Genomic DNA, 20,400 nt, shown 5'->3' with positions numbered 1-20,400 from the left:
GGGTGGAGGGTGGGGCACGGAGTCACTAGCAAAAGGAAAGAAGGGATGGTTTCAGGCAAGGTCCCCTTCCCTGAGGGGAGGGGCAGGGGTCTTATCCTGCAGATCCCCTCCTCTTCCCTCTGGGGGGTGGAGAGGGCCATGGGACAGGTCGCCTCTCTGGTGTTGGCCAGAAAATGCCTGACTGCCTCGTTCGTCAGGAGGCAGGAACTGCAGTGAGGTGAGGTATTAAGCCCCGTTTTGGTGACTTGGCCCAGCGGAAGTGACTCCACATTGTGCCCGTGCTGTCTTTTTAACAGTGCAAAAGGAAGGGCGAGGTGACAGATCAAGTTGGGGTGCGGGTGGCCCCTGTGAGGCAGCGACGTGAGCGGAGGCTAGAGTACTGGGAGAGAGCCTGCGGCCACGGCCAGCAGGGGTGTCCTGGGTGGTTGCAGCGCAGCCCACGGGCTCCTGAGTTAAATCGTCTTTCCTGCTCTGTAACTGGGCGATCTCAGACAATAGCTGACTTTTCTGTGCCTCTTCCCTGATGTGAGGGTCATTTAACACCTTTACTGCTTTGAGGATGAAATGGGTTCCCACGTGAAGGAGGCTCAGCTCCAGTGAGGCCAGGAGCAGGGTGAACCCTCTTTGTCAGCTCTTGCTGGCTGATCCCTCGGGGGTGGTGCGGTGGCTGGTTCCTGGGCAGACTGAAAATTCAGCAGACGAGGTTTATTGAGGGTTATTGGGGGTCTGAGGAAAGGAGTCAGGGATTACTCCAATAATTTTGGCCTGATTGGGTGCATTTGGGGGCCGTTTCCTACGTGGGGAAGGCGTTCTCGGGAGAGAAGGCGCATTGAGGTGGAGGTGAAGGACTTCCACGTGGAGATGCTTCCTGACGTGGTCGTGTTTGGAATATGTTCACTGTAGAAACTTTGGAAAACATAGACAAATATTAAGAAGATAGTAAAAACAGCTGCCATTCCACTACCCATTAGTTTTTGCTTAAATTAATTTTTACCCCTACACAAATTTTGGGTCATCCAGTACTTCCAGGTTTGTCTCTTTTATGTACTCTTCAGGTGATTGGAAAATGGCTATGGTAAAGGGGGCGTTAAAGTGTAGGCAGGTGGAGAGGCCCTGGCACCACGGATGCCCAACACCCCCGCCCCCCGATGGCAGTCAGCGCTTGGCCCCTAGGGGCTCTGCCTAGAGAGGGCAGAGTGCACACAGGAAGAATGCCCAGCGCTTGCCACCAGCTACATCCTCAATTGCTAGCAGGTTGCTTTAGCTACATTATATTTTCATTATGGTAAAATACACATGACCTAACATTTCCTGCAGGACCACTTTGAAGGCACAGGTCAGCGGAATCACGTCCCTGTTCGGTCCTGTGCCACCATCCCCGCCATCTGTCCTTGAACTGTTAAAACTTGAGGAACTAGAACTCTGCACCCATTAGGCAATAACTTCCCCCTCATCCCCTCCCCCAGAGCCTCCGGCAGGCCTCTTTGCTTTCTGTGAATTTGACTACTCCGGGGACCTCAGATGAGTGGCATCCTGTGGCATTTGTCCTGTTGTGACTGGCTTAATTCACTTAGCGTGAGGTCCTCAGGATTCATGCAGGTGGCGTGTGTCAGGGTCTGCATGTGAGGCTGAGGGTGATTCTGGTGTGCGTTTTATCAGTCGAGGGACCTCGAACTGCTCCCATCATTGCTTTGTTCTATCACTGTTTTTCAAGAAAAGCTAGTCTGTTATTTGTGAATTCTTTTTTGACTTGTACTCACAGTGCTGTCCTAACTCCTTATCAACTTGTGTTTATCATCAGGGGCCCCCTTGGAATTATTCACAGCAGCTCAGGAGACAAATTAGGATATTCAAAAAGATGTCCAGTTCTGGAACTGGACAGCTTCAGATTCCCATTGTGTAGTTCCTAGTGGTTGATTTCAGGCAACTAATAACCTCAAATTTTCTATCACCTGTAAAAAGTAGGATAAAATTAGGGTTAAATAAGGTCAGACAGTCAGAAGTGCCAGGCACAAATAACACACTCAGGAAATTTCCTTTTTCATTTTTCATATCTGGTTCCGTGCACATGAATGTAATTCATATAGAGGTTTATTTTTTACAACATGCTTTTGAATTGTCATTTGTATTCTTTGCACAAAGAACCAGAGGAAGTAATTTTATTAACAGCTTCAGATAAGCAACCCAAGAGTAAGTTCCTGCCTAGGATCACGCAGCTAAATTGCAGTATCAGGACCTGAAAACAGTCAATCCCCTTACTCTGTGCCGGCAGCCAGTCACCTAACAGAGACGCCGGTGGGACCCAGCCACCTCCCTGCTGGTGGTTTGAGCACGTGAAGTGGAGGCCTGGTTACTTTTGTTGCTTACCAGACACTTTGGTTTTTACCTGTGAGTTTTCTGATGGGTAATAGGCTGTCCTGGTTATAAAATTAGAGACGATGACTCTTTTTACCAGCCAGTTAAAATGAGTCTCAGTCAGCTCTGCTAGTGGAATTGTCTGTCTGTCTTACAGTTGGGACAGTAAATGTCAGTCACTCCATTTCTGATCGACAGACAAGCAGTCTGTGAACTGCAACTTCCTGCCGGGGTGCCCACTGTGTGGCCAGCAGCCCCTTAATGTGACCGGACCTTCAGGGGTCTCTCCTGGGCCCTCCATCTGCTTACTGCAAATAAGGAAGAATAGCACGCCCACCGACTCTATCGCTTTCCTCTTACTTTACTAACTACACTGAAAGCTTTACACATAGGCTCTGTGTTTCATTTGAACTGTTTCGAGACCAATTACTATTCAGTTTAGGAAAAGTAGATATTTAGTGGGTTTCTTTTGCTCTAAATCCTCAGTTATTTGACTTTTCCCTGTGGGAAACCAGTGGGATGTACTGTATGTGGGCGCTCCGTTTCCCAGAGCATCCTCGCAGTGTCCTGTAAGTGCGTCTAGCTTAGCATTCATCACGTCTCAGATTCCTTAAGAAGAGGCATTTTCTGCTGCATCTGCTGTCCACAGGGCCTAACAACACAATGACCGTGCAAAATGCAAACCAGGTGGTGGATGTCCGTTGCACCTGACCTTCACTGTGCGCCCAGACAGCATCCCGTCGACAGGTCAGACCAGAGCCCTCCTCATGGCAGAGTAACTGGCTTTCAGGTCTCCAGTCAGCCGTGTGACAGGCAGGTGACATAGATCCCAAAGACGTTTGTATTCCACGTGCCAAAGCCGATGGGCAAGTCGTGATGCCGTTCAGGTTCATACTTCGGTTGTGTGAAGTGAGGCATTGTGACAATATTAAGAATGTATTTCAAAATACTCCATTAAAAATATTATATACAGAAGGATAAAGTGAACATTTTTCCCTTTGTAGAATTTTTTCCCCCTGATTCTGCCTTATTTCAATAAAAAGCTGCCAAGGGGCACCTTGATTTTGACTGTTTTCTGTTTGCTGAGAAATTAATGTTTTCAGCTGCATTAGATTATCAGCAATGAGAGTCTCAAATGGTAACTGGAGCCCGTCAGTAGTGGAAGTATAATTATCATATTAGCATCATAATCATCTGCTTCTCGGCACTATCTAAGGTCATGAGAGCGACAGATGCAGCTTTGTTCTACCTTGATGATGTTTCAGTAAAACCATTTCTGTTTTTATTCACTCAAATTTACGGTTTCTCCTTTGTGTTGACATTAAGCAGTGAGTCTATTAGTTCCCATTAACAGCAGAATAACAAACTATAAATAGTTCTATATTTCCTCTCACCAGTCCTTCAGGCTGCATAGATGCTTCTCGCTTGATAGAAATCTGGGTCATAGATCTTGTTTCCCCTGTTTTTAGGCAAATGCATGCTTTCTTAAGCCTGATTATAAAGGAATCCAGATAAATATAAAAGTCAAGTCACTCCATCAGACTTACAGTATCATTGAAAAAACTTCAGTGTTGTATTTTATGGACTTGCTAGTTCTGCCAAGAAACAATGTATCATAAACACCACATGTAATTTCTTTCCAATCTAAATATTATCAAAAGGTTAGGTCTTTTCTTCCTAATAGGTACCAACTTGCAAAATACCAATTTCAAGCACCCTCCTAGCCATTAGCATAAACACATTTTTACAGGTTTTAAAAGTGGCCTGAAGATGAACTTAGTAACATGTTCTGATGTTGCCATAGCCAGTTTATTCTGGCTCCCAGTGTCACAGCCTAATGGCCTCACCCCCCAGGAACCCTCAGAGCAAAGCACCTTCAGTGCGGCTTTGGCTGTGGCTCCGCTGGGCATGGCTCCCCTCCACGGTCCCGTTTCTGCTTGGCCTCGCCTTTGGGGGCCTGTGATGAGCACAGGTTTTCAGAAGAATTTGATCCCTTGCTTGGTGGTCCTCACGCCCTGGCATTTCCTTTCCATTCATAGGTGTCCAATGACACGAGTTTAGTGGACAAGACTCTGAGCGAACCTGGGATCTAGGCCAGACGTGGGGTCTTTCTTAGCCGTGTGCCAGCCTGGGTGCTGGCGCTGAATTACTGGCCGATGCTTTGGTCTTGGTACTCGGTCCCTGACGGATCTCTCACCATCTCCCCCCCCATGTGGCCGGCGATCTTTAGGGCCACTGAAGGGAACTTCTCTGGACTGACGGGAACCCAGCCTTTTCTTTTACAAAAGCTTCTAGTGGATTAAAAACAAAAATTAGTATGCCTTAAAAAGAAGTCTCTGCAAAGCCAAGATAACATCAAGCTTCATAAAATTAAAAGTAATTTCTTAACATAATTCAATGTTCCTTGGTTCTCAGTCTCCCCAGTTTTAAGGCCAGTTTGTCCCAGTGAGGATCCTTTTTGGATCCTCGTATTGCTCATTGTTGTTGTGATATTGTGATTTGTAGCAAGAAATACCATATAGATTTGGTCTTCTGCAGTGCCTGGCACGGAGCCCCTAAAACCTTTGGAATTCCCTAAGCAAGGAGAGTGATAAGGTATCTTTTGTTAATGAGTGACTTCGGAAAGCCCCCAGGCAACCACGTGGTGGGGGCTGGTTGCAAGGGGAACCCGGCAGGTGACTAGAGGGTTGAAGCCTTCCATCCCCCACCCTGGCCTCCGGAGAAGGGAGAGAGACAAGGCGGGAGCGCCGCCAGTGGCCCTTGATGGTCACCCAACCCTGCCTGTGTGATGAAGCCTCTATAGAACCCCCAAGGCTGGCTCTGCAGAGCCTCTGGTCAGTGTGCACGTGGAGAGGAGCGTTCAGAGGGCCGGGGATCCCCGCTTCCCACATAGCCTGACCCTTGTGCTCACCTGGCTGTTGCCCCATATCGTCTATAAAACCCTTATGATAAAACTGGTAGACGTGAGTAATGCTTCTCTGGGCTCCGTGAGCCGCTCAGGCAAATGACTCAGACCTGAGGTGGGGGTGGTGGGAACATCCACCTGTGAGTCAGAAGCACAGGTGACGACCTGGAGATTCGGTTGACCTGAAAGTGGGAGCCTCCTTGGGGTCTGAGCCCTTGGCCTGTGGAACCTGATGCGACCTGAAGACAGTGCCAGAGTTGAGTTAATTATCTGGTGGTGTGGGGAAAAAAGTACACACTGCAGTTACATTCCTTTTTTACTTTTCTAGTAGTCGAATTTGTTCAAGAGGATGGAATGCTAATAAATTAGAATATTTATTTCAATATATTTAAATGTTTACTAATCTGTAAATGTGTTTAAACACTTCAGAATATTTAAGTTTATTTAAGAACATTTTCCTACACAGCCAAAAATGACACCATTTCCCTTTCAATGTTAATAATTCCTTAATATAAGACAACACTTTATCAATATTCAAATTTTCCCAATTTGTTTTTAAGTCTTTTACATCTGGTTTGTTTAAACCAGGTTCCAACCCAGAACCACACACTGCAAGCGGACATTTTGCTCTCTCAGTATCTATTCATCTGGAATAATCTCTTTTATTCACGTCAGGAATTTATTGACAAGCCGAGGCTGGTGGGTGTCCTGCAGAGCTGCCCACCTCCTGGACTGGCTCTCTGACCCCTCTAACACCAAGCCGCCCAGTGTAGGTGTAGTGACCACTAATTGCGTGCAGCAAACGACCTTCTAAGACTTAGTACAAAAAAAAGGTGAAATGTACATTTCACTATTTTTTTATATTAAATATGTGTTCATATGATAATGTAGGTATATAAGATTAAATACATAATACCACTAAAATTAATTTTTCATTAATCTATCTGCTAGAAAATTTTATTGGTCTCCCAGTATGTTTCCATCAGAGAGTGCTATTCAACAGATCTTACAGCAGAAAATTGCTACCCTGAAATGACTGCACGTCCATTTTCTGGGACAGAGTAGGAAAAAGAACATCCGAAGGCTACCGTGTTCCGGCTCGAGCTTTATAACCTTCAGTCGCTGTGTCCTTCCTTGTAGAAGCTAAATGATTTTCCATGGTAGATCCAGCCTGGAGCATTTTAGGGCCCTGCAAACACGGCATTGTCCAACAGAAGGAAGGGGTGCTAAGGATTTTTGGTGCCCCGATAGCTCAAGTGCCACATAGTACAAACCCGCAAGTGTGCATCCGATGCGAAATATGGGCATTAAGCCCGTGCTGCCAACACAAAAGCAAGAAAGCCCGTGAGCCGATGGAAGTTCACGCTGCATTTATTTTTGTATTTGTTTGTTTCTTTCTAGTGTTGGAAAACCTTGGCCAGACGACCGTCACCAGGTTTGGAGCCCTGGAAAGTGAGCCTGATTTCCTGACCCCCGAGTTTGTGAGTACCGCTGCATTCTCTTAGACTCGTGCTGCTTGGCTGGAGAGCCTCAGGGTGGAGAACAAGTCCTTCGTGTGAACGTTTGCCCCGTGGCCCCAGAGCTGGCACAGGTCCCCGTGGCAGTGGCTCTGTGTGGGGCGCTCTGGAGTTCTGGGGACAGGGCGCTGAGCTGCAGTGCTGGTGGGCGCGTTCTCCACACTGCTCACAATCAGATGGGGGCTTGTTCTGCCACACACAGCGTCGTGTTTCCGAAAGCCCCTCCCCTCACTGGTGCCCTCACTGTCGGGGTCTGTGGGCGGTGACCCCAGAAGCCAGTCTGCAGAGCGCTTGCAGATGCACCGACAATCCGAGGGGAACTAAACGCTCTCACTAGATCAGACTCATTAAGGGTTAGCCATGGTCCTACCACGAGGAATTAAAAATCTTACTAGATGCTACTGTGATTTTATTCATGCCTTGTTTAAAGAAAATTAAGCATATAGTGTGCCTCATGCAGAATGTCCTTACTAAATAAATTTTATATTAAGCTCATGTAAAGAAGAGGGGTGGGGAAAAGTGTTTCTCTGACCCATATACCATATTATTGCACCAGATGTGTAGAAAAGCATGCCAGGATCCACCCATGTTTACTGGTTTTCGTCCTCTGCTTTGAATGTCCTTGTCGACCACAATGCAAAAATCTTTCTTGGTTTATTTTCAAAGTGTGATATACAGTCACCACTCCAGTAATTGGTGGAGCACAATTGTATTATTGCTGAAGACAGAAAAAACTCATTTGTGTGTCTCTGCTCACTCACTCTTTGTGGATTGCCTACCCCTTTCTGCCAGGAGTATGGAAACCAGGCCATACTCTGGACCTTAAACGGGCCCACGTGACGCTGCACCCACAGTGCCATTTCATTTCAAAGTGTGGGGCTCCTGTGGGGCACCAGCAGGTCGCCTACTGTGAAAATCACTTGGATGTAATAGAAAGACATAGTATTCGATGGCTCCTGTTACACCCAGTGAGATTTTGAGAGAAGGGAAATGGTGGGCGCTCACCAGTAGTCCTGTGTCTACTGCAGAGAAGTGTTGTGGTTTTTCTCGCCTCTGCAGTTAGCGCCCCACCGCAGAATGGACACAGAGAGTTCACATTGAGTGTGGTGCTGGCACAGACTCACAGAGCTGGTCCTCTTTTGTTTTGAAAACTGCCTTTGCTGACAACCTTTAAGCAGCAAATGTGGTCTAAAAAGAGCCATGTGCAGTCAGAAGCTGGTGTGCTTGTGCACACATACGTAGCTCACGCCAGTTCCCTGTGTGAAAATAAATGCATTTTTCTCCAGAACAGATTGCTGTGCATTACGATGTCTGAGGTTGGCATCTGGTAATTACAGTGAAACTCTCTCCCTCCTCCCGTGTTGGCTTCTTGAGCACCACATTCCCCTTTTCAAGGTGTGAAGATGGCAGGGAAGGGGGGTCTGAACTAGAATGGCCAGGGGTGGAACTTGGGGGTCACAGAATATACTTCCTGTTCTGAGATACTTGTCTGAACAGTGAGTCTGGGAACTCCCAACTGAAAGGAGGTTTTTAGGCTAAATTCCCTTTTTGTTTTTTTTCATTCTCATGCCTCAGGAATAGAGTCATTTCGTGCGACCGCACTGGTGAGGCTGAGCTTGTTAATCACAGGTTCCTTACACGAGCGCTTGGTGACAGACCTCTGTCCCCTGGCCGGTACCTTTCTCTGATCGCACATCATGCTGTGTTCGAGAAGGGTGTGGTTTTCTCGCGCCTCAGGTGTCTGTGCCTGCTCAGCGTGTGCCCTGCGGTGCACCCAGCCATGGGGCCTGCCCTTCCTGCCCCCCCTTCGCCTGCGCCCTCCCCGCCTGTCCCCTTTCCCTGCCACTGTCTCCATGGCAGACAGGCAGGAACTGTATTGGTGCCTTGGGAGATGGGTCCTGGGGGACTGGGCGTGGCGCCAGAGGGCAGCCTTTTCTGTGGCTGCAGCATCAGTCAGACTGGCGGCTCCAGGGGTCCGGCGGCTTGGGTAAATGCCAGGACAGAGTTGGGTAAGTGGGTCCAAACCTAGATGAGAACCAGAACCAGGAGACGGTGCAGACCTGGGCGAAGGGTCATGGGCAGAGGCTGCGGCGCCCAGGCCCACCTGCAGAGCCCGACCGCAGAGGGATGCAGAGCCTGGTGCCTGCACACAGCACACTGCTCGTGCCGTGCGGCGAGCAGGGAGGGCCATGCTTCCTCACTGGCGTTTCCTCCAGAATTCCCGTTTCCTTCCTTGGAGAGGAGGCCCGAGGGAGCCACGCTGGCCAAGCACCCTCATTACAGCAGGGCTGGCACATCTGAGCCCGGGCGCCCGGGAGGCGAGGAGCGGGCGCGGCCAGGGCTGCACTAGCCCAGGGAATAAGTGCTGGGGTGACGCCCGCCCTTCGTTGTCTGCGGGGGCTCTGCCCTTGGCCCACTGGTGACCTGCCATCTGTGCGGTGTCCCCTCCGCCTCCCTGTGTCCCCCTGACCTCCCTGCTTCCCCCTTCCACCTCCCCTGTCCCCCACCTCATGTCCCCCTGGCCTCCACATGTCCCCCCACCTCCCCGTGTCCCACCTCCCATGTCCCCCCACCCTCACGTGTTCCCCTTCACCTCCCCATGGCCCCCCAATCCCTGTGCACCCCCTCACCTCCCAGACCTGCTCTGAGGTGAGGAAGGTGTGTGGGGGTCCAGGTGAGAGCTCTCTGGCTGAATGCTGACTTGACAGGGGTGGCTGGGTGCACACGCCATGCTAGGAAGCCATCCCAAGCCTGGTTCTGCTTTTTGCTTATGCACAATGGAAGTCTGTTGTGTAACCTGCTTTATTTACTGAACATTTTCCCAGTGGGCTTCCCCGCCGTTCTGTGGTGATACAGCTGACACACGGCACCGAGTCAGTGCGAGCGTCCAGCTCCCACGGCTCTTCCTCTGACAGCACTGTTATCTCTCTGGCATTACCTGTTCCCTGTGCCCATGCACTGTTCAATCACACTGTAATTATATTTAATCACACTATAATTTTCAAAGCAGTTAGTCAAGGGGGCCCTAGTCAAGGAAGTGGCAGCATGGTCAGATGCCCTGTAACTGGTGACCATGTATGGGACATGGACCTGAAAATAGACTGGGTGTATGATGACCTGTGCTGCGCTCCGGGGACCGGGGCTGGTGACAGTGTGGCTGGGGACTGAGCATCAGATGCCCACATGGCCTCGTAGAGTTCAGACTTGGAAGCAAAATTGCAGACCTAGGCAGTTCAGTTAAATCCAAGGGTGGGGGCCGTCCACGTGGTCATGGAGCAGGTAAAGGCCTGCCATAGGACCCCAAGGCATAGGAAAAAACTGGGGTTTGATGGGACAATAGAGGGAGAGATTGGGTGGTGGTCAAGGCTCTTTCTAGAAACCCTGCGTGTGTTGCCACTGACCGGGGCTCACATGGTCGACCACCTGTACCCAGATGGGGAAGGGGAGGTGTGGGGAAGAACTCCCATCTGTCAGTGGTCCTTGTGCTCCAGCGAGCAGCATAGGAGCCGGGCTGCAGCTGGCGTGAGAGCTCACGGTGGCACAGAGGAGGTGAGGAACTGCACTTGGCGATCCCAATCTCCCTACTAATACCCCTTTTCTGGCCCATCCAGAACTTGAGGTTTATATACACCTGTCCTGGCCTTTGAGAGCAGGAAGATTCTTATCACCATCTCATGCCAAACTCGTGGTGTTTTTGTTTAACTTCTACCAAATTTAGAGTAAATAATAGTTTAGGCTGGCAGAAGAGTAGTGGGGTTACATTAGGATAAACCTGGGAAGATGTTGAGAGACCACAGGCTTTAGAAAAACTAGAGAAATAGATTGAGGAAGGTGAGGGTTCAAATGGAGCAAATATATGTTCCTTTCGTTCAGCCCTTTGGGTGATGTGGCGAGAAGGAAGCCTGGAGGGTAATGATCTTTTGCAGTTTTGTGTCACTGGCTCCTTTTATGAGGGATGATACTACTTTATTGGAAAAACCGTTACTCCTAGAAATTCTAATTTGATTGTCTTCAACTAGATGGAAATATATGTGATGCCCAACAACATTGGAATATTAATCCACTTAACAAATATTTACATGATATCTACTATTTGGGGCACTCTAGCAAACAAGCAGAAAACAATCTGAGCTTACATTTTGGTGGGGGAGACACAGAACACAAAATTAATAAGACACACAGGATGCCATGTGACAGTGATCCTTGGAGAAAGATGAACTAGGGATTGCATGTGGGGCGGCCTGGGCAGGGGGTGGTCGCAGTTTGAATAGGTTCAGGGCGTGTCTCACAGATGGGGTGTTGAGAGGTAGGCAAGGGGAAGACCTGACCGTGCAGATGCTGGGGTGCGTGGTCTGGAAACGCAGGTGAGGAGCATGCCGGGCAGGGGGCGTGGCAGGAACACAGGGCTTGAGGTGCGAGAGTTCGTGGTATGTCTGAGGAGGAGGAAAGAGGCGCCGTGGCAGGCAGAGTGCAGGGTGGCGAGGACAGTGGGCGGTGGGGGCTGCATAGGCTGCGGTAAGTGCTCTTGTTTCACTCTGAGCTGGGAAGTCACTTGAGGGTCAGCCTTCGGAGGATTGATGGGGATTCTGAGCAGAGGAGCCATCTGACCCGTGTCGCAGTGGAGGGCCAGGCGCAGAAGCCAGGAGCCCTCCTGGGCCTTCCACAGTCCACGTGCGCGGTGGGCTTGGGGGTGGCAGCGAGGCACGCTCGAGTTCTCAGTGTGTTCTGAAGGTCGGTTCGTTGAGAGAGCAGGTGTGGTGTGAGAAAAGAGCCATCAAGGGTGACTGTGAGGTTCTGGACTCGGGGGACTGTGGAGGGAGCAGTTTGCGGTGGGGGGGGGTGTTGCAGAGGAAAATGAAAAATGTTTTGGATAGTGTAAAATGTGGGCCATCCGAGTGGGGGTGCCGATGCGCAGTTGGATATATGAGTCCGGAGTTAACGGGGGGTCCAGCCGGAGATCTGGGGGTCGTACAGCTGGCACATGGGTGGTGGTAAGGCTGTGGGCCTGAGTGACAGCAGGGGAGTGAGTGACACAGTAGGGAGGGGATCCCGGCTGAGCCCCAGCTCAGGTGTTTACAGGCCCGGAGGTGAGGGGGAGCCGGGGAAGTGGGAGGAGAGCGAGGGGGTCCTGGAGGCCACGTGAGTGCAGTGACAGGCACACGGCATGGCCGGGCGCGCGGCAGAGGCTGGGCCCATGGGCTCAGCAACGGGGAGGAGGCCTCGGCCAGAAGCACAGCTGAGTGGGGAGAACTCAGTGGAGACAGACTCGGACATGAGAGGAGAAACCGAATACGCAGGATGTGGGAGAAACTTTCAAACGTTTTTCACTGCACAAGAATGCAGAGAGAAGAGGATTGTTCTCTGAAGGGGATTGGGGTGAGGAGAGGCTTTTAGTTAGTGTTAAGGTGGCAGGAATCCTCTTTGTCAGCTAGTGGGAATAATCCCACAGGGAGGGAGAATCTGAACCCAAGAGTGTCGAATAGCAAAGGGTTAGATTTAACCAGTTTTGCGGTTCCTCCAAGTCAGCTCAGAAGCAAGACAAAGCTTAAGAGTCCATGGGGTGTTTGTAAGAGAGTAGAGGGCCAGGACCTGAGGAGGGCGGAGAAACTGGATCCTTTGATTTAGACCCTGCTGGGGTTTGATAATGTTTGGAGGCGGGGATTAGAGAGGGTGAGCTAGAAAAGTGGGTGGTGGAAGTCGGAGAGTTGGATCTCTGTGGTGACATGAGGCAGGCACGACAGGTCCAGTGCAGACAAGGCCTGGGATGGGGAGCTAGAGTGAGGGGTGGGACAGCAGGGTTGCAAGGACAGGGGGATGGAAGGGTGTGAGGATGTGGAGATCCCCAGGAACCTGGTCAGGGGGAGTGGATCAGAGAAGAACGGATCTTAGCCGAGGCTTGACGCTCCCAGGAGTGAGGGGCCGTGACTCAGCGATGGCTGCAGAAGGAGGTGGCAGAGAGGCAGGGGGGGAATCTGAGGAGTGGCAGGTGGAAGGCAGGGGCAACTGGAGCGGGGCGTGTGGGCACTGGGGCATCTGAGGGTTACTCTGCTGCAGGCGGCTGTCCTGTGTGTCGTAGGTCTGGGGCATCGCTGGCCTCTGCCAGGAGCTGCAAAGGTCCCTCGCCCATGTGTAGCAACCAGATTTGTGCAGACATTGCTAAATGTCCCCGGGGGCAGAAGTGCCCTCATTCGGGACAAACACTGAGAAGGCACTGAGCTCAGTGGTGTCCTTATATGGGGCTGTTTCTCGGGAGTGGGGGTGCCGCTCTGATGCAGGCTAGAGCAGCTTATGAGCAGGAGAAAAGAAGGCAGAAAATGCTGACCTCTTCCCAGGAGTTTGCCTAGGAAGGGCTGGCGAGCGAGGGAGCCAAAGAGAGAGAGACAGAGAGGGTGCGGTCTGGGGGACAGTGTGAGGGGGCCAGATGGCTTCCTGCTGTCGCCTGGGCAGACTGGAGCCGGGTCCACCTGGGGGATGTTGGATCCAGGGAGCAGCAGGCCCTGGTTCGCAGAGGCGCAGGCCCCCCCAGGCCGGAGGAGCATCTCCTAAGGGCAGGAGCAGCGGGGCTGCTACGGTGTGTCAAGGTGGTGCCAGAAGCTGAGGGGTCCCATCCTATCCCACAGCGGTGGGTGCAGAGGACCCAGAGGGAACGACGGGCCTTTGAAGTAGCTGTGGGGTGCAGGGGACCACGCTGACCCAGAAGAACCTAGAGAAAGTTCTAGGTTTCAGGGCAGTGGTGATGGCCTGTGTGGGGCCAGTGAGCCTGAATTTGCCATTGTACCAGCCCCTCACCCACTGTGGCCTCCCCAGCGCCACCCAGATGCCAGGAGAGCAGGTGGCAGGCCTGAGCCAGGGCCCGGGCTCTGCGAGCCGGCGTGGTAAGAGGGGCAGGATATGGTGGGGGCGTCACTGCGGTGGTGAGCTGGGAAACAGGGAACGCGCCCTGCACAAGGGGGGGCAGGAAAGAGGACTGGCTGATCGATTAGGAAAAGCCGCAGGCCTCTGAGCTCGTCGTGAGATGAGCAGATGTCAGAAAGCGGGGTTCTTGTGGCTTTAGACAGGACTTTTTTAGCCATGGCAGGGCCTGGGGTGGGGCAGGGGCAGTTAGTGTGTGGTGACAAGAAGTCAGGTTCCTGGGGCGCAGGTGGCGGCCCATCTGTGGGCGCAGGGGTCCCGGCGGACTGGGAATGGAGGGGAAGGGGGGCCAGGCCAGCGTGCCGGTGAGCCAGGAGCAGCGGCGGAGAAGTAGGAAACCTTAGGCTCTAGGATCCTCGGGGTATATTTTACTTGAGGGACCTAAAAGGAGCCGTTTTCCCCCAAAGCCGTGGAGTCCAGCTCGCAGAGCAGAGGGCCGGTCCTCTGGCCTGAGGAGCAGTGTGTGAGGGCGCCGTGCGCCAGCCCCCCCCACTTCTGCAGGCTCTGTTTCCAGGTGGTCCCAGGGCCCGATCTAACCTTCCTAACCCCCAGCCCTCCTGAATCCCAGCCTTTGTTTTCGTTATTTCTGGTCTGAGTGGTGCTGTGAGGGTTACTTTATGGGTCAGCCCGGATCCCCCCGGCTAGTCCCAGAAACCCCACTGAGTCCAAGGTCTGCTTCCAGCTCCCAGGATCTTCAGGATTGGGAGGCTGGGAATGAGGGGGACCCTGGGCTCCAGCACTTCTTCACCTGGGCTGACTAAACGCTGTGTGCTGTGAACAGAGAAACAGGGTGGCTTTGCCTTGAGGCCTTGGCACTGTTCCCACCACACTCAGAGAGAAAAGAGACTCAGCCAGAACAAGGGAATCCGACAGAGGAATATTAACTCGGCACAGGGGGGAGTGAGATAGGAGATAAACTGCTGGGAGGGGTGGCGATGGCCCGGTGGGGGAACAGGCTCACGGGGCGATCCACGTGGGACGCCGGTTCGCTGCACGTGCAAGAGCAGAAGGGGCGCCGTGCCCTCGGCACCAGTGAGGAGGAAGGCGGTCCTGCCCCTTGTCTTCGTGTGGCCGGTTCAGAAGCTGCATGTGTGGATGCGTCAGTCTTGGGGGTACGAGCGAAAACAGGCCGACGCACCAGCTGAGTCACGGCTCTGGAATGCAGAGCGCATGTCCCGGAACAGTCAGGACTGGCGGTCAGGGGAGGCCAGCAGGGCCAGACGAGCTACCACCAGCTTTTCTCCAAGTGCGAGCCTGCTACCATTCTGTACTCATAATCTTCTGAAACATGCCAGTCTTATTTTTACCATTATTCTTAAAAAATGTGAGAACAAAACGAGTGCAGAGTGAATGAGTGAGTCAAGGATGAGCCCAATGAGGAGAAGAGATGAGGTCTGGATTTGACTCATGTCAGACCCCGAAGAAGCCGTGATCTGTCCAGAACCTGAGGAAGACAGTTTAATGGTGCAAGATGACAAAGAGAAAAGAGCTCACTAGCTTCTGAATTACTTTGGTCTTTTGTGCTAATGAAGGTGAACTTCAGGTTGAAACGGTTCAAGCCCCAGTCAGGGGCCACAGGAGCCCCATGCTGCCTGGCACACATGCAGTTACTCCAAATGAGTTTAACCTTCCTGGCTAGAAAAATTATGTATCAACTGTATCAACAGGGTATCAAAGGAGCTCTTAGACTTGCCCTGGAGCCACAGCTGGTAATCTTGCATTGCTATGTGGTGACAGAGTTGCTGGACAGGTGCCATAAAAGCAGAGGGACAAATGCAACTGTTTGCAAAGAGGGATGGGGTTAGGGTGGAAGTTGGACATAGAGGAAATTCTGATAAGTGGAGACATTGAAGCTAGAGCATTAATTTCTAGAAATATCACAGGATGAGATTTTTAAGCAAATGATTTGTGAACGGTAGAAAAACAAAAGGTCATCAGGAGTCAACACAGGTTCAGTAAAAATAAGTCAATCTGAACACTTTACTTTCTTCTTTAATGGGCATTTAGGCTGGTAGAACAGGAGAAAAGCATAGAAGTTTTTGTGTTTTGATTTCAGCAAGGTGTGTGGAAAATACTGCATTTAAATACAGAATGAAGAACTGTGGGCCCGGTGAGGGTGCTTGTCAGGATCATTGACCTCACCGGGACTATGGAATCCTGGACGGACATCAATTTCTAGAGGAGACAAACCTCAGTATGAATCGAAGAGCTCCTGCTCCTAATTCACAGCTATCAGCTGCTTCAGGAAAGCCCCGAGGAGCCGAGGCTAGTGACTGGTCATGTGAAAAGGCCAGGTGTGCAGCCAGCTGTGCACCGTGTGAACTGAGCCTGTAAGAGCAGTGTGAGAAGGTCAGCGCATGCCCGGGTTGCATTTGCACCGACGTGTCCTCAGCTTCTCCCCACCAGTGTGGTGAAGCCTCCCGCACCCCATTCCGGGTGCCCCACTTTAAGAGAAGGCATGTCGAGCAGAAGAGAGCTCAGCATAGTGCAGAGCTGGGTCCTGGCACTCAGGCCTGACATCAAGTTCAAATACTCGGCCATCATACTGGTAGGCAGAGCTGCAAAATGCAGTCTTGGCACCCACAAACAGGACATGCGCGTAGGCAGGCAGATTCCATCTCGGTAGAAAGACATTCCCATAATTGAAATACCGCAGCTCCTCGGAGGGGCTCAGAGGGAGACAGCCGGGCAGCAGTCTGGGCTGGAGGTGATGAGTGCACGAACCAGGGTGGGGAGGAAGGGCGTGCGTGTTGGATGTGTACCAGGACTTGGCAGCAGATGGAAAGGGGGGAATGAGGGAAGGAGAGGTGCTGGGCATCCAGCACCCCAGTGAACCCTCACTTTCATTTCGCTTTCCCCTCACTCAGCCTGTTACCGTCACCAGCCCAATTCTGTAACTGACCAAACGCCTTCCTCCATGTGTTCTTTCTACTTGGTTTGTTCCCCTATGTCCGGAAATGCTAGGTTAAAATGCCTTGTGGATTCCTGCTCCTCAAAGTATCCCATTTGAAACTCAGCAAGCTGTCTGTTATCTGGGGAACGTCAAAATTAATTTGGCAGAAACGTGTGTGAGGAAATCAAGGAGGCCAGCGTTCTGCAGAGGCGCTGTCACTGCCGCGGGGCTGGTGGGCCGTGAGCCATCCTGAGGCAGGGAGACCAGGTTAGAGCTGAGAACCTGCTGGCGAGCGGCCTGACCGAGCCATGACCCAAAAAGCAGCATTAATGGGAAAAGCTGTAATAAAAATTTAAAGAGAAACACAGAACTTGATGGAAATGTACACACAGTGTGAATTCGCAGGATTCCTGGAAAATTGAAAAGGGGAGACAGGTGGGATTTCAGCAGTAGCTGTCCCTCCTGTATTTTGAACTTTTAATTAATTTGGAAGGCTTAAGAGCTTTGGAAAGAAGATTTTAAGTCTTTTTATTTTTGAAGTCCCTCTAGTTAACTGTGATTTTCTTTATTTCGACAAATAATAATAAAAATGCATCTTTACTCTAAGTCTCAAATGTATTCCTTAAGTTCTATCTCTGGTAAAAAAATAAAACAAAACTATGAACGTGTTTTTACCCAGAAAGCCCTAATGGCTCCTTCAAAAGAAAATGCATTTACAGTTCCTTCTCCCAAGTCACTTTTTGAGATACAGAATAATGTGACCTGACAGATTGTAATAATTACCAAAGAGAATTTTCATTAATTATGATGTGGATCTTTATGATGTTAATATGAATTAGAATTTATCAAGTCACAACCATACTGGTGGCTGGTGTAGAATTTGACTGCTAAGTCCAAATCCTTTAAAATAAAAACACACAGTGAAAGTTTTGACAGATCATTTGGTCATGGTATGACCAGTGATGTCGCTGCCGTTTCATGGACTCATGATCGTCTTAAGTGCTTTCAAAAAGTAAATACGTTGTCCTGTAAAACAGGAAGTAAGAGGGTTGAAGAAGAGAGAAGTGAATGAGGTGAGGTACTGCCAAGACTTTGAAAAGTATCTTCATTCAAGTTTTCTTTACTTTTTGTAAGGGAAAGTCATTCTTGAGCCCCCCGAGGAGGCTGGGTGTGGGCTGGAGTCCAGGGGACCAGAAGCCGTCCCCCTACACGGCTCTGCCCTCGGCCCCCTGCGGCCGGCCCGCTTCTCCTTTCAGGACCTCAGGCTCCTCATGTGAAAGGAGAAGCATCAGATTTCCTCACTGGGGTGGTGGTCAGTGGCTGCACAGTGATTGAAAACCACTTTAGCTATTTTAAAAGCATATTCATAAAATAATAACAGCGTGAGAAGTCTTATCCAACATTTATGGGTGCTGGTAGTTGGTGAGCACGTCAGCCACAGGGCTCAGCAGCTGTGAGGTGCCCGCAGCCCTCCCTTGCTCAGCCCGGCCATCCCCTGTCACGGGGACTCAGACTTTTGGTGTCAGGAGCTGGTCTGTCCACCTGAGAAAAGCACAAAGGAGCATTGTGACTTGTGCTCCTGAGAAAGTAGTCACAGGTGTTAGGGGTCCATCAAAGTATCAGCGGGTTGAGAACTGATCATACCCAGCAATATTATAAAATACCAACAGGACAGTCTATCAGTAAATGAATGTGCTGGGCACTGGCTAGTGGAATTTTCAATTGAACTAGAAATAAGCGCTGTTTAAATTATGCATCACCTTGAATAAACCACTGTTGTTTTCACTATGTTTTCCTGTTAAAGTGCTCATTTGTTCAATCATTTATTGTTTATTAATCCTCGTCCTTCAAGGAATACACGCAGGACATCTCAGTGTTTACCCTCAAGGCCAGAAGTGGGCATTCTGTGGCCCCCCGTTCCCAGCGCATTGTCTTACTACCCGACAAGTGTTAGTCATGCAGCTGGCGCTGGTCGGTGGGGTCACAGCGGGCGGTGTGCAGCGTTCGGGGAGCTCCAGAGTGTCCGCTTGGCATCGCACTAGCTGGAAACAGCTGACGTGTGCCCAGTTTGTACCAAGCATGGTTGATCTGGGGGCAAGAGGGATGCAGTTAGATAGCTCAGGGTCACGTGCAGTGGTGGTGGACGGAGGTTGGCCCTGAGAGCTGGCAAGACGAGGCGGTGTGGAGGCAACACGGTCCAGCAGGACTCCGGAGATGCAGATGCTCTGGCTCTGCCCGACGGGATGGCCTCCAGCAGCATGTGGCTGTGGAGACACTTGAAATGTGGCTAGTGAAACAGGGGAGCTGAATTTTGTATTTTGTGTAATTTTAATTAATGTAAGTTAAGTAGCCACAGGTGGCTGGTAGCTACTGCACTGGCCCGTGCATCTGTGAAGAGACCAGTCTGTAGGCGTGTCCAGGGTGCGCTGGGAGGAGAGACAGAAGGCAGGTGACCCAGCTAGTGGGCCGCCCTGTAGTCGCAGTGCAGGGTGGGCAGAAGCAGGTGGTGGAAAAGAAGAGGGTGAGATGAGAAACGAGGAGAGGCAGCCAAGGGTGCCCTCCCACTCCCCTCCTCCCCCCAAGCCCTTCCTGTCCGTCAGCGCCCTAGAGCCTGTCTCCGGGTCCCGCGTGCTCTCCCCACTGGCTTCCTGAGCTTCGAGTCTCTGTTAACAGCCCCCGAGTTCACACTTAGAGTCCGAGCTCTTTCCTCTCAGCCCCGGACACCTGGTGTCTGTGCTTGGGAATCTGGGACTCAGTCTTCCTTCCTGACCGCATCTCTCTCAGTCCTCTGACGTTTGGGGAGCAGAGCCGCCCTCTCAGCCCTCAAACCGGACACCTCCAGCCCCTCCTAACACCTGTTTCTGGCCTGCTGACTCCCAGCAAGGTACAGCTTGCATCTGCCCCTTTGTCTGTACCCCTGACACGCCCCCTCAAGGGGTTGCCCCTCTTCGCTTGACCCACAGTCCCTTGGTAGCACTTTTGCCACTTGGCACCGATTTCTAAGCGATTCCCTTAAAAGCAGAAATCAGATTGTTTCATTCTTCTGTGACGTGAAATGGAATTTCCCCGTTGCTTTATCCATCACATTGCAAAATGTCACAGGATAAAGGGTTAATTAATTCCAGTTAATTTACTTAATATTTATTGATTTAGTAGTTCTATAACCTTGTGGGGAAACAGCACTGAAATATCCTTTGGGGCGTATATTCTAGGGAGAGAGACAGACCTTACTTACTCAAATAGTCATACAAATAACTAGACAATTAAAAGTATGAGACATGACATTTAAGAAGTGTGTACGGTGTTCTGAGAGCATATAAGGAGGAGAGCTAAGCTAACCACAAGGTCAGGGGGAGTCTCCGTAAGGAAGAGCCAGCCAGGGAAAGGGAGAGAAGGAGGTCCTAGGAGGTGGGAACTGCATGTGGGAAGACGGGAGGGAGTTACTTGATTTTGATGGGATGCACTGTGACTGTGGAAGTGCCGATGGGTTTCAGAAACCAACATCGTTACTAGGATGGAACGTGGTCTTAGATTTTTCCCGGCCGTCTGTAGCTGCCTTTGGAAACCGAAAAGACTGAACCTTTATAAAACTTGAATAAGATGGTCCTGTTGGACACTCTGACATAAATGTGTCACCTCACGTCAGTTCAGTGGGTGTCTGTTGGCAAACTTCCCTAAGTGGTGCAGGTTAAAAACAAAGAGCTATTTCCTTCATTATGAAAATCCACTTAAATGACAGTATGCAAGTATAAAAACAAACATTACATTATATTTGTATTATATCATACTATCATGATTAATGCAAAATTAAGAGCTAA

General features: G+C 50.7%; 1 protein-coding gene across 11 annotated transcripts in view; it reads left to right on the top strand.

The window, feature by feature from the left end:
• The window catches only part of ANO6 (anoctamin 6), a 163,293-nt gene that overhangs the window by 47,191 nt on the left and 95,702 nt on the right, over positions 1 to 20,400 (top strand). For 9 of the 11 annotated variants that reach the window (XR_012125590.1, XR_005058894.2, XR_005058893.2 and 6 more), the window contains one exon: positions 6,662 to 6,741. The exons of the other annotated variants lie outside the window; for them this stretch is intronic. Coding sequence is in view for 6 of the 9 variants with exons in the window: in XM_073222851.1 (XP_073078952.1) it covers positions 6,662 to 6,741 (80 nt within the window). In the remaining 3 variants the exon portion in view is untranslated. The remainder of the gene's footprint in view (positions 1 to 6,661; positions 6,742 to 20,400) is intronic. 11 annotated transcript variants of the gene reach the window in all.

This window comes from Manis javanica, chromosome 15, assembly GCF_040802235.1.
Source record: "Manis javanica isolate MJ-LG chromosome 15, MJ_LKY, whole genome shotgun sequence".
In the NCBI taxonomy this organism is placed as follows: domain Eukaryota; kingdom Metazoa; phylum Chordata; class Mammalia; order Pholidota; family Manidae; genus Manis; species Manis javanica.
The sequence above is the reverse complement of the archived record's forward strand: the minus strand, read 5'-3'. Positions and strand labels throughout refer to the sequence as shown.